We start from the raw sequence: 14,989 nt of genomic DNA on the forward strand, positions 1-14,989 counted from the left end.
TGGAATTGGAGAATTTCAGAATGGGCCTAGGTTAAAAACTATCCAAGAAGTAAAACATCTAAACTCACACATGGAATTAAAATTATTGAGGTGATTTTCTGGGAAAGGGGATGTAGGGGACAGGTAGTTTTAAATTACAATTGTACCATTATGCTTGTTAATCTAGCATGAAATTTTGAATTGTCAAATTCAAGTAAATTACTTTGTTTTACAGGGATGTTTCCCCCAAAAATGGCCTTAAGACATTTTTCTCTCGAGAAAATTATAAAGATCATTCCATGGCTCCAAGTTTAAAAGAACTGTGTATTTTATCTAGCAGGTAATATGTTTATTTATTTGGTTATTTATTTCCATATTTGATTGTTATTTTCCTGATAGTTGAAGTTTTATATGTATCTATATCCACCATGATAAATTCAAATTATAGAAATGTAGAAATTAAAAAATAGAAGAACTCAGTACCAAAAAGTGACCACTCTTTGGTGTGCATATATATCTTTTCAGACCTTTCTCTCCACTCATGAACAGATACATATTAAAACAAAAATGGGGGGACTTCCCTAGCAGACCTGTGGTTAGGACGCTGTGCTTTCACTGCTGAGGGCCCAGGTTCAATCCCTGGTCAGGGAACTAAGATCCCACAAGCCGTGTGGCATGGCCGAAAGAAGGGGTGGGGGATCACACCATAAATGCTGTAAAATGCTGTAAACACTATAAAACTGTTTTGCAATTTGCTTTTTTCATTTAAAGTAATAGTTTGGGTATTTTGTGCCCCTACATTAACTCAGTCTTCTTAATGGTTGCATATTATTTTACTATACAGAGATACTTTTAATTATTTTAGCTAGTTTTACATTGCAAAATGTTTGTGTTCCTCTTTCTTTGGGATTTTAAACAGTAACATTTATAAAGTTCTTGTAATTATTTCTGTAAGATAAATTCATAGAAATTGAATTGTTTGGGCAGATTCTATAAACATTTTATATTTTAATAGATACCACCAAATTGCCATAGAGTTTTTTTCTGGTATGAAAATGCCTATTAAGTGATGATTTTCCCTTCTCACTGCTTACTTGCCTGTAACAGCTCTTCTTTCCTTTGTGATTACCTGTTTCAACTCTATTGTGGATGAATCTTAAAACTAATCAAGTTTACTAGAAAGCAGTGAAAATATGCCAAATGAGGAATTGGGGGGCTCCCCTAGGGGAGCTTAATTTTTAACTTTCATCCTTTCTCCACTCCTTTTGCAATGGAGGAATCATACTTGTAGCCTCTGCATGGAATGGGACCCCATCTTTTCCTGCCTTTTCAGTACCCTTTCTGTCAATTAGCATCCCCTCTTAACTCCTGTCTCTCTTTTTTTTAAGCCATGCCGCTCAGCTTGTGGGATCTTAGTTCCCATACCAGGGATCGAACCCATGCCCCCTGCAGTGGAAGCGCAGAGTCCTAACCACTGGACTGCCAGGGAAGTCCCTCTTTGTTCTCTCTTGACCAATATTTAAACATGCTCAAGTTTGTCCCATCTCAGTCCCTGGGTTCCACATTCCCTCCTAGTTGCTTTCTTAGCTCTTCTCTCATTTGTACTTAGACTTCTTTAAATACTTGTATATGCTTGCTGGGAGGAAATGAGGGACAAAAAATCTATAAGACATACCAAAAACAATTAACAAAATAACATTGCTGAGTCCCTCCCTCCCAATAATTACTTTAAATGGATTAAACTCTCCAGCCAAAAGACAGATTTGGAGAATCAATTTAAAAAACGGGACGGAGGGGGCTCCCTGGTGGCGCAGTGGTTGAGAGACTGTCTGCCGATGCAGGGGACACGGGTTCGTGCCCCGGTCCGGGAAGATCCCACGTGCCACGGAGCGACTAGCCCCGTGAGCCATGGCCGCTGAGCCTGTGCATCCGGAGCCTGTGCTCCGCAACGGGAGAGGCCACAACAGTGAGAGGCCCGTGTACCGGAAAAAAAAAAAAAAAACAGGATGGAAAAAAAAACCCTTCCCTTTATTGCGTATCCCATTGCACGTGCTTTCACTGAGCATTCCACTGTAATCTGCCTTTTGCCCTCACTAGGCTACTAAAACTGCTCCTCTTAAAATCAGCAATGAGCTCTTGACCATAGAGATATCTCACTCTAATTTTCCTCCTAGTTTTCTGGTGACAGTGGTATTTCTTAGTGAAATCAATTAATTGCTACCACTGATACTCATTTAGATTGTTTCCATTCCTTTACTGTTAGAAACAATGAGCATCTTTTTTTTTTTTTTGGCTGCATTGGGTCTTCGTTGCTGCGCGTGAGCTTTCTCTAGTTGTGGCGGATGGGGGCTACTCTTTGTTGTGGTGCGTGGCCTTCTCATTGCGGTGGCTTCTCTTGTGGAGCACGGGCTCTAGGTACGCGGGCTTCAGTAGTTGTGGCTCTAGAGCACAGGCTCAGTAGTTGTGGCGCACAGGCTTAGTTGCTCCGCGGCATGTGGAATCTTCCTGGACCAGGGATCGAACCCATGTCCCCTGCATTGGCAGGCAGATTCTCAACTACTGCCCCACCAGGGACGTCCCTTGCTACTGCTTCTTAATTATTTTATGGTCCTTTTCAAATCCGGTTCTATTCAGCATATCCCAAGCGTGGATTATAGTCTGAAATTTGTAAGGGAGAGGACGTCCTACTGGAAGTTGAGTACACTTAACACCTAAAATCTTTTTTTCTTAGAATATCACTTGTTTTTCTTTAGATTTCTATATAGCACAAAATAATTTGTTAGTATAATACACCTTTTAGCATAGAAGAAATAAAGACACAAGTCATTGATTTCGTATGTTTCTAGTCTTTTTTGCTAACCTTTAGTTTTATTATAGTAAGAATGGATTTTCAGACTATATTAAATTACCACAGTTTTCTTGATGAAAAAACCAGGAAGAAAAAAACAAAAAAAGACTCGGAAGAATGTAAATTTATTAGCCCTAATTTTGTATTTTGTTTTCTATAAAAACATATTTGGGAAAATATTGATACCTCTAATTATGCTACTTTCAACAATATGAGGTTTTTATTCAACCCTTTTCCCTCCACTGAAAGGTAAATATTTGCCTTTTAAAAATTAGTTTCTGGGGACTTCGCTGGTGGCGCAGTGGTTGGGAATCCGCCTGCCAGTGCAAGGAACAGGGGTTCGAACCCTGGTCCAGGAAGATCCCACATGCCGCAGAGCAACTAAGCCTGTGCGCCACAACTACTGAGCTTGTGCTCTAGAGCCCATGAGCCACAACTGCTGAGCCCATGAGCCACAACTGCTGAGCCCGCGTGCCACAACTACTGAAGCCCATGTGCCTAGAGCCCATGCTCTGCAACGAAGAGAAGACACCGCAATGAGAAGCCTGCACAGCCCTTGCTCGCTGCAACTAGAGAAAGCCTGTGCGCAGCAACGAAGACCCAATGCAGCCAAAATTAAAAAAAAAAAATTAGTTTCTGGTTATTGATATTTATAACTGAGTTTTAAGCCAACAAAGGGGAAAGAAGCTTCAAATACACAAAAAAGAAGAAAAAGAAGAAATTTTAACATGTTTAATGTATATAAGTAAATCAAATTCAGGAGGTACAGGTAGACTTTAGATGGAGGCTAGAAGTACCATTTCCAAATGCTACTTAAAGAAGCTACCCAAACCAGGAGACTTAAAGCATAGGAAACGAAAACTTTTGAATTCTGCCTTTTTTTCATAGAGACTTAAAGTAAAAAAGGAGAGTTGACAAAATGAAGGGAGAAAACTTCAAACCATCAACTTAAATAAAATATAATGCTGTAAATGTGGATAGAAAAAACCCATCAGATGCTTTTGGCTTGCACCCTGATGAAGATTTTGACAGCGCTGCACACAGAAATGATCTTGATGTGCTGCCGTTTCATTCTTTGCTGAATGTAGCCAATTTAAACTGCTAGAATTTCTTGACATTCCTACTCTGGCGTATCTGAGTCAGCATCTTGTTGCTGCAGCAGCTTAATTAAATTTGCCAGTTTGTGTCACAAGGACAGACATGTTCTCATATTCAGAGAGACAGCTGTGAAGCAGTATTGTTAAGAATTGCGGACACAATACTGTTAGGTTTGAATAGCTCTCAAGACATTTTCTAGTGAGAAATCAATTTGCTGTAATACATTTCTCCCAAGATCAGCAGTTAATATTCATTTTGTTAACCTAAAATATGCTTATTTTTATGCAGTTATTGGAGAAACTTTAGTAGCTAAGTATGTCTTCTTTCACCTGTATTATTTTCAGAGCCAATCTAAGCATCCTTATTTTAATTTCCAAAATTCTTTTTCCATTTACTAACCTGCTCTCTTGGTTAGTTTTACATCCAGAGTTTAGCTCTAAAAGAGTAATGTTGAATATTTTGCCTTATTTGAGGGCTCTAAGTCTTTTTTTAAAGAATTTTGAAATTTTTATCGTATTTATTCTAATATTTTAACGTTGATCTAAAACAAATTAATGGTAGCTTTGGATGGGGCTTAACTCACGCTTTTTAGTTTGGAACCAAATCATTACTGTGGTGGAAATTGAAGTTGTAGAGGCTAAGGAAATGTAGTTTCATGTGTGTGTGTGTGTGTGTGTGTGTGTGTGTGTGTACTTTAAGACTTTCTTATGAAAAATGTAGGTTATAACACTGAATAGCAGCAATAGAGACAGATTATTTACAAGATAAGAAATTTGTGTCATATACCTTAATTGGGGTAGTAAGCTGATTTTTTTTCAAATTTGGGGTAGGCTTTCATAAACAGATAGGGTAACAGGTTCTCTAGCTACTCACCAGTTTTTCCTGTAGTGTATTTCATTATAGATGTGCCAAGATTTCTCTTTTGTATCTATACAAAACATAAAGACATTTCCATAAACTCAGCCATGTGCATGAGTGATAGAGGATTATACAACTTTTTTAAAACCACTGTTATTTCCATAAAATATATCACAGAGTGTTGGGATTTTCTTTTAAATTCTTGAGATAATTAAAGCAGAGGAAACCAGAAAATTTAGAATCTCAGTGAATTTGTGAACTTCAAGTTTGTGACCCCAACATATCCTGCTCTTAGTGGCTTTTGTTCACTGCATTAACTGATATATCTTATTGAAGACTTTAGGTATTAAAAAACAACTTGAATTGTAATAAAATGTAAACACAAAATACCTGCATATATAACTAGCAAGAGTGATTTACCCCTCTTCAATAAAGGGAGGAAGCTTCCAAATTGAATAACTTGTCTAAGGATTTTGCCTCTTCCTCTCCATCAGGTAATTGAAGGTAAACTTGTAATGTGATCCTATCCTGCAGAATACTTAATTTATACTAAATGGCTAAACATCAAAATGCAGGTGGCAGAGTTAGATAATAATCCAGAATTTACTCTGTTAATCACTCTGTATTCTCCCTGGTGATTGAGAATCATGAAGTTTCATGATAGTAATCTTCATGTGAAAAGCACATATTTGTAAATTGTATTTTTTTTCCCCAGACGTATAGGAGAAAATTTGAATGCCTCAGCAAGTTCCGTAGAAACTGAGCCGGCAGTTAGTTCAGCAACTCAAGCAAAGGAAAAAGTGAAAACCACAGTTGGAATGGTTCTTCTTCCAAAACCAAGAGTTCCTTATCCTCGTTTCTCTCGTTTCTCACAGAGAGAGCAGAGGAATTATGTGGATTTGTTGGTTAAATATGCAAAAATCCCTGTGAGTTCCAAAGCTGTTGGAATAAATAAAAATGAATACTTGCAGTACTTGGTATGTATTGTTTTCTTCAGCGTCAGTTAAAAAATATTTAAAAGTTAGGAAATATTTGAAATTTGCTTTTATGTTTTTAGGTGCAATCACATTAATAAAAATGGAAACTATAAGGAGTTTAATTGACAGAACATTGGTGCTTTAATTCTATTGTTTCTATTATAGTCGAGGCATTTTGCTCTAGTTCTGAGTATATTTCACCCCAGTTCATATTAAGTACTAGCAGTAGAACTTTACCTTGCACCTTGAACCACTTTAAAATTTTTGTTAATTATTACTTTAATTAAGTAGTTACCAAATTCTCGATTAGGTAAGTGATGCTGTGCTGAATGTCATTGTTGCAAACTCTTTGTTCATATCTATGATTGTTTCCTTAAGATAAATTCTTAAAAATATAATTACCAGATCAAAAACTATACATGTTTTTAAGGCTTTGATCTGCAGTTACACACGAGTAAATTGTTCTGAAAAAAAGTTTAAACCAATTTGTATGTACCAGTACTGTAAGAAGGTTTCTTTCAAAATATCTTCACTAACAATGAACATTATTTTTTTTGCCTCTAATTTGATATGGAAAAAATGGCAATCTCTTGTTTTATATTAACTTACAGTGGTTACTAATGAAAATAAGCATTTTCCATGTGTTTATAAGCCATTTCTAATTCTTCTTTTGTAACTTGCATATTTATATGTTTGCTTATTTTTCCATTTGGGTGTTTGTCCTTTTTATGTTAAGAGCATTTTATAAAATGAGCTTATTAATTCCTAATCATATATTGTAGCATTAGTCATTAGCTTTTCTCTTTTTGTGGAATGAACTTTTTTGTGATTTCTGCTTTGGACATGATACTTTAAGTCCATATTATTAGTGCAGCAATTGAGAAGTGATTGTTTTTAACCAAGCTTCTTATTCTAAGATATGTCTACTTTTTTTTTAAATCAGGATATGAAAAAACATGTGAATGAAGAAGTTACAGAATTCCTAAAATTTTTGCAGAATTCTGCAAAGAAATGTGCACAGGATTATAATATGCTTTCTGATGACGCTCGTCTCTTCACAGAGGTAAAAAAAAAAAAAATCACATTTACTCAAACAGCCAAGTAATATGCAATAGCAGCATTTTAAAATGTGTGATGATTTTCCAAAAGCACATGTTAATATTGTCAAATTAGAGACCAAATTTCTGTAGGTCTTTTATTCATCATGTATTTAAATAATAGAAATACTGACACCTCAAAATCAGGTACTATAGTATATTCATGTTTTTTTCTTTTAATGATCTACTGTATTTGAGTTATATTTTACTCATATGGATGGTTTGATCTGATGCACTGATTTCCCTTGCGAGAGAATGGGGTTTAAGGAGTTATATTGGTCCTTAAAATTCTGTATGGTCCTTTAGAACCTAGTCATATAAATTTATATTCACTATTTTCATGGTAACCAGCCACCGGATGATAAATTTCATCAAATAATTTTTTGATACTTAAATGATTCATGCAGGTTTATTTTTTAATTTTTTTTGAGGGCAATTATCATTTATTTTTTTAATGCATCTTTATTGGAGTATAATTTCTTCACAATACTGTGTGTGTTTCTGTTGTAGAACACAGTGAATCAGCCATATGCATACGTATATCCCCATATCCCCTCCCTCTTGAGCCTCCCTCCCACCCTCCCTATCCCACCCCTCTAGGCTGTCGCAAAGCACGGAGCTGATATCCCTGTGCTATGCTGCTGCTTCCCACTAACTATCTGTTTTATGCTTCCAACTATCTGTTTTATGCTTCCCACTAACTATCTGTTTCATGCACATTTATTAGCAAAGCATGTAAATCCTCCCATCATGTAGTGGGCGTAGGAAAAATTTAGAGTACACTACTTGAATAGTAACTTAATAGTAGAGTTGTAGTAGAATTCATCTAGAAACACCAACACCAGTCTGAATTTTTTTTTTAAGCCTTTAAAACTAGTCAGGGCTTCCCTGGTGGCCCGTGAGCCATGGCCACTGAGCCCGGAGCCTGTGCAACGGGAGAGGCCGCAACAGTGAGAGGCCCGCGTACCGCAAAAAAAAAACCCAAAAAGGTTAAGATAGTAGGTTTTAAGGGTATTTTAGCACAGCTTTTTAAAAAAGTGCTCATTATAAATTGGAGGACAGCAGAGGGTATAAGTTCTACTTTAAAACAAACACTTTTTTTTTTTCTTCGGTACGCAGGCCTCTCACTGTTGTGGCCTCTCCTGTTGCGGAGCACAGGCTCCGGACGCGCAGGCTCAACGGCCATGGCTCACGGGCCCAGCCGCTCCACGGCATGTGGGATCTTCCCGGACCGGGGCACGAAGCCGTGTCCCCTGCATCAGCAGGCGGACTCTCAACCACTGTGCCACCAGGGAAGCCCTATCTTAACCATTTTTAAGTGTAGCGTTCAATACTATTAAGTATATCACATTGTCTTGTACAGTGAGTAGTTTTATTTATTTATTTATTTCAAATTTATCAATTTTATCATGTATGGTTTATTTTTTTAATTTTTAAAATTTATTTATTTATTTTTGGCTGTGTTGGGTCTTCATTGCTGTGCACAGGCTTTCTCTAGTTGCTGTGAGTGGGGGCTACTCTTTGTTGTAGTGTGCAGGTTTCTCATTGTGTTGGCTTCTCTTGTTGTGGAGCATGGGCTCTAGGCGCGCAGGCTTCAGTAGTCATGGCTCTCAGGCTCTAGAGCGCAGGCTCAGTACTTGTGGTGCACGGGCTTAGTTGCTCCACGGCATGTGGGATCTTCCCGGGCCAGGGCTCAAACCTGTGTCCCTTGCATTGGCAGGCAGATTCTCAACCACTGTGCCACCAGGGAAGCCCACAATGATGGTTTTAAAACATAAATCACATCCCCTCATTTTGCTGGTTTCAAATGGCTTCTCATCTCACTCAGGAAGAGACAGTCTTTAGAAAGTTCTGCAGTGCCCTACATGATCCTGCCTCCTCACCACCACCACCCCAAGCCTGCTTCATCTCCTGCGTGTTCCTCTCAGTTATTCTGTTCCAGCCTCCTGACCTCTTTGTGTCTCTTGAATACAGCAAGCACGGTCCTGCCTTAAGGCCTTTCTTTGGCTGTTCCCATCTTTCTGGCAAGCTGTTCCCCAGATACCTGCATGGATTAGTTCCTTGATTCCTTTAAGTCTCTCTCTGTTCAGTTGCCAGCTATCACTGAGGATACTCCTAATTACCGCATAAAAAGTAGCATCACCCGCAGCATTTCCTTTACCATGTTTTGTTTGTTGTCTTTCTCCCTAACACTTGTATGTAAGTACTGTTTGCGCACTGGGGTGTTCCCAGTCACTGGAATAATGCCTGGCACACAGTAAGTGCCCAGTATAATTACTTGTTAAGTGAATATAAAACTGTTTATGAACAGAGTACATTATTTGATAGCTAGCAGTCAGCATTAGGTCTTGCTTTTTAAAAAGCCAGGTTGACTTGGCAGCACATTGTCTTATTACACTTTACATCTTACCCCAAAGACTCACTGATCTTTTTCTAACCTTTTTATTGTTTTAAAATTTTAATTTTATATTATGAAATGTAATGTACCTATGCAAAAGTATTTAGAACAAATATGTACAGCTTAACAAATAATTATATAGTGAACACCTATGTAACTCTCTTCCAAGTCAAGAAATAAAACATTACCAGTAACCTAGAAGGCCCCTGTGTATCCCTCCTAGATAATAACATTTTCCCTTGTTGAAGAAATAATCACTGTGCCAAGTTTGGTTTGATCATTTCCATGCCTTTAAGAAAATTTTTTTTTTGATAATTCAAGTTTTCTTTTGCCTGTGTTTGAATTTTATGTGAATTCTTTTGCTCTTTTATGTGAACAGAATTCTTCCTTTACTCAATAGTATGTTTGTGAGATTCATATGTATGTATGTGTGTAGTTGTATTTCATTCATTTTTATTTCTGTACATCTATAAGTAAACTGGTTTATTCTGTTGATCAAAATCTGGGCTGTTTCCAGTTTTGAGCTATTGTAAGCAGTGCCCCTGTGAAAATTCTCATACATGTCTCTTGCTGCACATGTACACACATATCTACTGGGTATATGACTAGGAATGAAATCGTTGGGTTATAGAGTATGCGTATCTTCAACTTCAATAGATAATGTTAGACTGTTTTCCAAAGTGGTCATGCCAGTTTACATTGTACTCAGCAGTGTTTGAGAGGTTTTTACTCCATATCCTCAACAATTGATACTTACAGTCATTTTAGTTTTAACCAATCTAGAGGATAGGGTGCTATATTTATAAGACTATACCTTTTCCTATGTTTCTTGGTCATTTCCTGTGAATTGAGTGTTCAAGTTTTGCCCTTTATTCTACTTGATTTTCCATCTTTTTGTTACTGATATGTGGGAGGTTTTGTATATCCTAAATACAAAAGTTTTATGGGTTGTACAGTAGTCCCCCCTTAATCTTGGTTTTGCTTTACTCCGTGTCAGTTACCCACAAATGGAAATTCCAGAAATACTTCATCACACACCATTCTGAGTAGTGTGATGAAGTCTCTCACAGTCCCGCTCTACCCCACCCACAATGTGAATTATCCTTCTGTCTAGTATATCCCACCCATTAATCTCTTAGTAGCCACCTTGGTTATCAGATGGACTTTCAGGGTATCACAGTGCTTGTGTTCAAGTCACCCTTATTTTACTTGATATCGGCTCCAAAGTGCAAGAGTAGCGATGCTGGCAGTTTGGGTATGCCAAAAAGAAGCCGCAAAGTGTTTCCTTTCAGTGAAAAGGCGAAAGTTCTCAACTTAGTAAGGAAAGAACAAAAATCATATGCTGCAGTTACTAAGATCTGCAGTAAGAACGAATCTTCTATCCATGAAATTATAACAAAGGAAAAAGAAATTCATGTTCTGCTGTCACACCTCAAACTGCAAAAGTTACAGCTGCAGCACATGATAGGTGCTTAGTTAAGATTGAAAAGACATTAAATTTGTAAGATATTTTGAGAGAGAGAAAGTTACCACATTCATATAACTTATTACAATATTGCTATAATTGTTCTGTTTTTATTTTATTATTAGTTATTGTTGCTAATCTCTTACTGTGCCTAATTTTTAAATTAAACTTTATCATAGGTATGTATGAATAGGAAATGATATTCAGTCTTATCCACGATTTCAGACATCCACTGAGGGTCTTGGAATATATCCCCCATGGATAAGGGAGACTACATTGGGAGTTTTTTCTTTTATTTGATAAAACAGCTTTTTTAATCTACAAGATCCCCCTCCATATTTTTTTTCTTTAAACTTTATCTTTTCAAAAACCTGGGTCATTTGACCTTTTGAGTTTCCCACGGTCTAGATTTTGATAACTATATATTCATGATGATGTTCAACGTGTTCTTTTTTCCTCTTTATTTCTTACAAATTGTGAACTGGATCCAGAAGCTTGATCAGAATTACAGTCTTGCCAAAGGGTTTGAACATATAGATGGTAGTGTTTTCTTTAATCAGGTGGCACATAATGTCTGATTGTTTTTTGTGATGTTAGTAGCTATTGATGCTTAATGCCAGATTTATTCATTCACTGGGGTTTGAAAAATTGTAAAATTCTAATTGCGTCATTTATTTTTATTCATTAGTTGGAATAATTTTATTAAGATATGTTTTTCCTCATCTACTCTTTGGCTCCCCATTTCATGTAGCAGAAAAAGTGCTAGATTCTTTATATACCAGTTTTGACAAAATTAATTGGTTCCTTCTTATTTTACAATGGTGATCACTTTTTAAAAAAAATATTATTATGGAATCATGAAGTTAAACACATTTGATGGGTTTTAGTCCGCTACAATTATCCTTTTTGAAACTCAGATAATACCAACTTTGACCAGTGATGGGGTCTTCATACTGGCTTTTGAGTCACTCTAGGAGTCTTTGAGGCTTATTTTGTACATTTCCTATCCCAGCCCTGGAAACATTTTCTAGAGTCTTTGTTTCTTTTAGTGCGAAATGGCATTTCAAGACTACAGTCTGGGCACTGGGGATGCTCACTGCACCTGAGTTGATCAGTGTTTATGAGACTTTTTCAGTAGATGGAGCTAGAAAAAGTACATTTAAAGAAAAAATTACCACGTGTCTCATTTGCTTTATCCCACGTTATACTCACAACAGCCTCAGAATAATACAATTGCCACCAATCAATAGAATTTCTGAAAATAGTTTGAAAAAATTTTTTCATATGTTCTCACCATGAAAAATTTTTTTCATATGTTCTCACCATTCTCCCGTACTTTTTTTAGTACTGCATTTATATTGTTAGAACGTGTAGCCATTATGTACTAAATAAACTCTGTCTTTTTTTTTAGGTATAGTTGATTTACAATGTTCTGTTAATTAACTGCTGTACAGCAAAGTGATTCAGTTATACATTTTTTACATTCTTTTTTTTAATATATTATTTTCCATTATGGTTTATCATAGGATATTGAATATAGTTCTCTATGCTATACAGTAGGACCTTGTTGTTTATCCATTCTGTATATAAAAGCTTACAGCTGCTAACCTCAACCTCCCACTCCATCCCTCCCCCAACCTCCTCCCCCTTGGCAACCACCACTCTGTTCTCTATGTCTGTGATTCTGTTTCTGTTTCATAGATTGCTTCATTTGTGTCATATTTTAGATTCCATTATTAGTGGTATCATATGGTATTTGTCTTTCTCTTTCTGACTTCACTTAGTATGATAATCTCTAGTTGCATCCATGTTGCTGCAAATGGCATTATTTTGTTCTTTTTTATGGCTGAGTAGTATTCCATTGTATATCTGTACCACATCTTCTTTATCCATTCATCTGTTGGTGGACATTTAGGTTGTTTCCGTGTCTTGGCTACTGTGAATAGTGCTGCTATGAATATAGGGATGCATGTATCTTTTTGAATTATAGTTTTGTCTGGATATGTGCCCAGAAGTGGGATTGCTGGCTGATATGGTAATTCTATTTTTAGTTTTCTGAGAAACCTCTCTACTGTTTTCTTTCTTTCTTTTTTTTTGATATTTCTTTCTTTATTTATTTATTTTGGCTGCGCTGAGTCTTAGTTGTGGTACGTGGGATCTTCATTGCGGCATGTGGAATCTTTTAGTTGCAGCATGTGGACTCTTAGTTGCGGCATGCGAACTCTTAGCTGCAGCATGCATGCGGGATCTAGTTCCCTGACCAGGGATCGAACCTGGGCCCCCCCACACATTGGGGGCTCAGAGTCTTACCCATTGGATCACCAGGGAAGTCCCTCCCTACTGTTTTCCACAGTGGCTGCATCAACTTATATTCCCACCAGCAGTGTAGGAGGGTTCCCTTTTTTCCACACCCTCTCCAGCATTTGTTGTTTGCAGATTTTTTAAAGATGGCCTTTCTGACCAGTGTGGGTGGTACCTCATTGTAGTTTTGATTTGCATTTCTCTTATAATTAGCAGTGTTGTCCATCTTTTCATGTGCCTATTGGCCATCTATATTTCTTTGGAGAAATGTTTATTTAGGTCTTCTGCCCATTTTTGGATTGGCTTGTTTGTTTTTTTGTTGTTGAGTTGTATGAGCTGTTTGTATATTTTGGAAATTAGGCCCTTGTTGGTCACATTGTTTGCAAATATTTTCTCCCATTCTGTATGTTGTCTTTTCATTATGTTCATGGTTTCCTTTGCTGTGCAAAAGTTTGTAGGTTTGATTAGGTCCCATTTGTTTATATTGTTTTTATTGCTATTGCCTTGGGAGACTGACCTAAGAAAACATTGGTACAATTTATGTCAGAGAATGTTTTGCCTATGTTCTCTTCTAGGAATAAACTCTCCCTTTTTAATCTATATTTAACTTTAAATCAATTTTACTGAGGTAAAATTTACATACAATAAGAATCGATTTTAAGTGCATGTCAGTGAGTCTTCCTGTGTAACCGTGACGCCAGCCATGATATGGAGTATTTCTTTCTCTTTTCTTTTTTTATAATATTTTATTTTTTTAATGTATTTTATTACTATTTTTTTAAATTTTATTTATTTTTGGCTGTGTTGGGTCTTTGTTGCGGCAAGCGGGGGCTTCTCTCATTGCGGAGCACGGGCTCTTGGCACGTGGGCTTCAGTAGTTGCAGCACGCAGGCCCTAGAGCACGTGGGCTTCAGTAGTCATGGCACGTGGGCTTCAGTAGTTATGGCACGTGGGCTGTAGGGTGCTTGGGCTTCAGTAGTTGTGGTGCGCGGACTCAGTAGTTGTGGCTCGCGGGCTCTAAAGCACAGGCTCAGTAGTTGTGGCGCATGGGCTTAGTTCCTCCGTATCACATGGGGTATTCCCAGACCAGGGATCAAACCCATACACCCCTGCATTGGCAGGTGGATTCTTAACCACTGTGCCACCAGGGAAGTCCTGATATGGAGTATTTCTATCACACTAAAAAGATCTCTGTGCCTCTTTCCATCCATGGCCCTAGGAAACCACCGATTTGCTTTCTGTCACCATAGATTAGATTTGCCTTTTCTGGAGTTTTATAAAAATTGAATCACACACAGTGTATTCTTTTGTGTCTGACTTCTTTCAGTCAGCATTTTTGAGATTCATCCACATTGATGCAAGTATCCATAATGTATTCCTTTTTATTCCTTTTTGTTTTATTGTATGGTTATACCAAAATTGGTTTACCAGTTCAACTGTTGATGGGCAGTTGTGTTATTTCCAGTTTGGGGCAATTTTGAATAAAGCTATTAAGAACATTCTTGTACAAGATTTTGGGGGGCATATATTTGCATTTTCTTGGGTATATAACTAGGTATAGTATTTATAGATCATCTGGCAAGTGTACAAAGTTAAATTTTATTAGAAACTGCCAAGCTGTTTTCCATAGTGGATGTACTATTTTATACTCCTGCCAACAGTGAATGTATAAGAGTTCCAGTTGTTCTACACTTTAGCTAAAACTTAACATTGTTGATCTTTTTAAATTTTAGCCAACCTATGGTGTGTAGTAGTGTCTCATTATGGCTTTAGTTTGCATATCCCCAAAGAGCAGTGATGTTTGAACATCTTTTTTGTGTTTTTATTGGCTTTTGTGAAATGTCTGTTAACATCTTTTGCTAATTTTATTGGTTTTTATTTTTATTGATTTTTGAAAGTTCTTTATATATTCTGAATACAAACCTGTTTTATATATACGTGTGTGTGTGTGTGTGTGTGTGTGTGTGT

At 37.0% G+C, this 14,989-nt stretch overlaps 1 protein-coding gene across 9 annotated transcripts in view; it reads left to right on the plus strand.

Moving 5' to 3' along the window:
* Positions 1–14,989, plus strand: part of ICE2 (interactor of little elongation complex ELL subunit 2) — an 82,917-nt gene that overhangs the window by 3,178 nt on the left and 64,750 nt on the right. For 8 of the 9 annotated variants that reach the window (XR_013827061.1, XR_013827062.1, XR_013827063.1 and 5 more), the window contains exons 4-6: positions 215–319; positions 5,499–5,760; positions 6,704–6,823. Coding sequence is in view for 4 of the 9 variants with exons in the window: in XM_079912664.1 (XP_079768790.1) it covers positions 215–319; positions 5,499–5,760; positions 6,704–6,823 (487 nt within the window). In the remaining 5 variants the exon portion in view is untranslated. The remainder of the gene's footprint in view (positions 1–214; positions 320–5,498; positions 5,761–6,703; positions 6,824–14,989) is intronic. The other variant, XM_079912667.1, reaches the window with a different exon arrangement.

The sequence above is a fragment of the Stenella coeruleoalba genome (assembly GCF_951394435.1).
Source record: "Stenella coeruleoalba genome assembly, chromosome: 2".
Classification (NCBI taxonomy): Eukaryota; Metazoa; Chordata; class Mammalia; order Artiodactyla; family Delphinidae; genus Stenella; species Stenella coeruleoalba.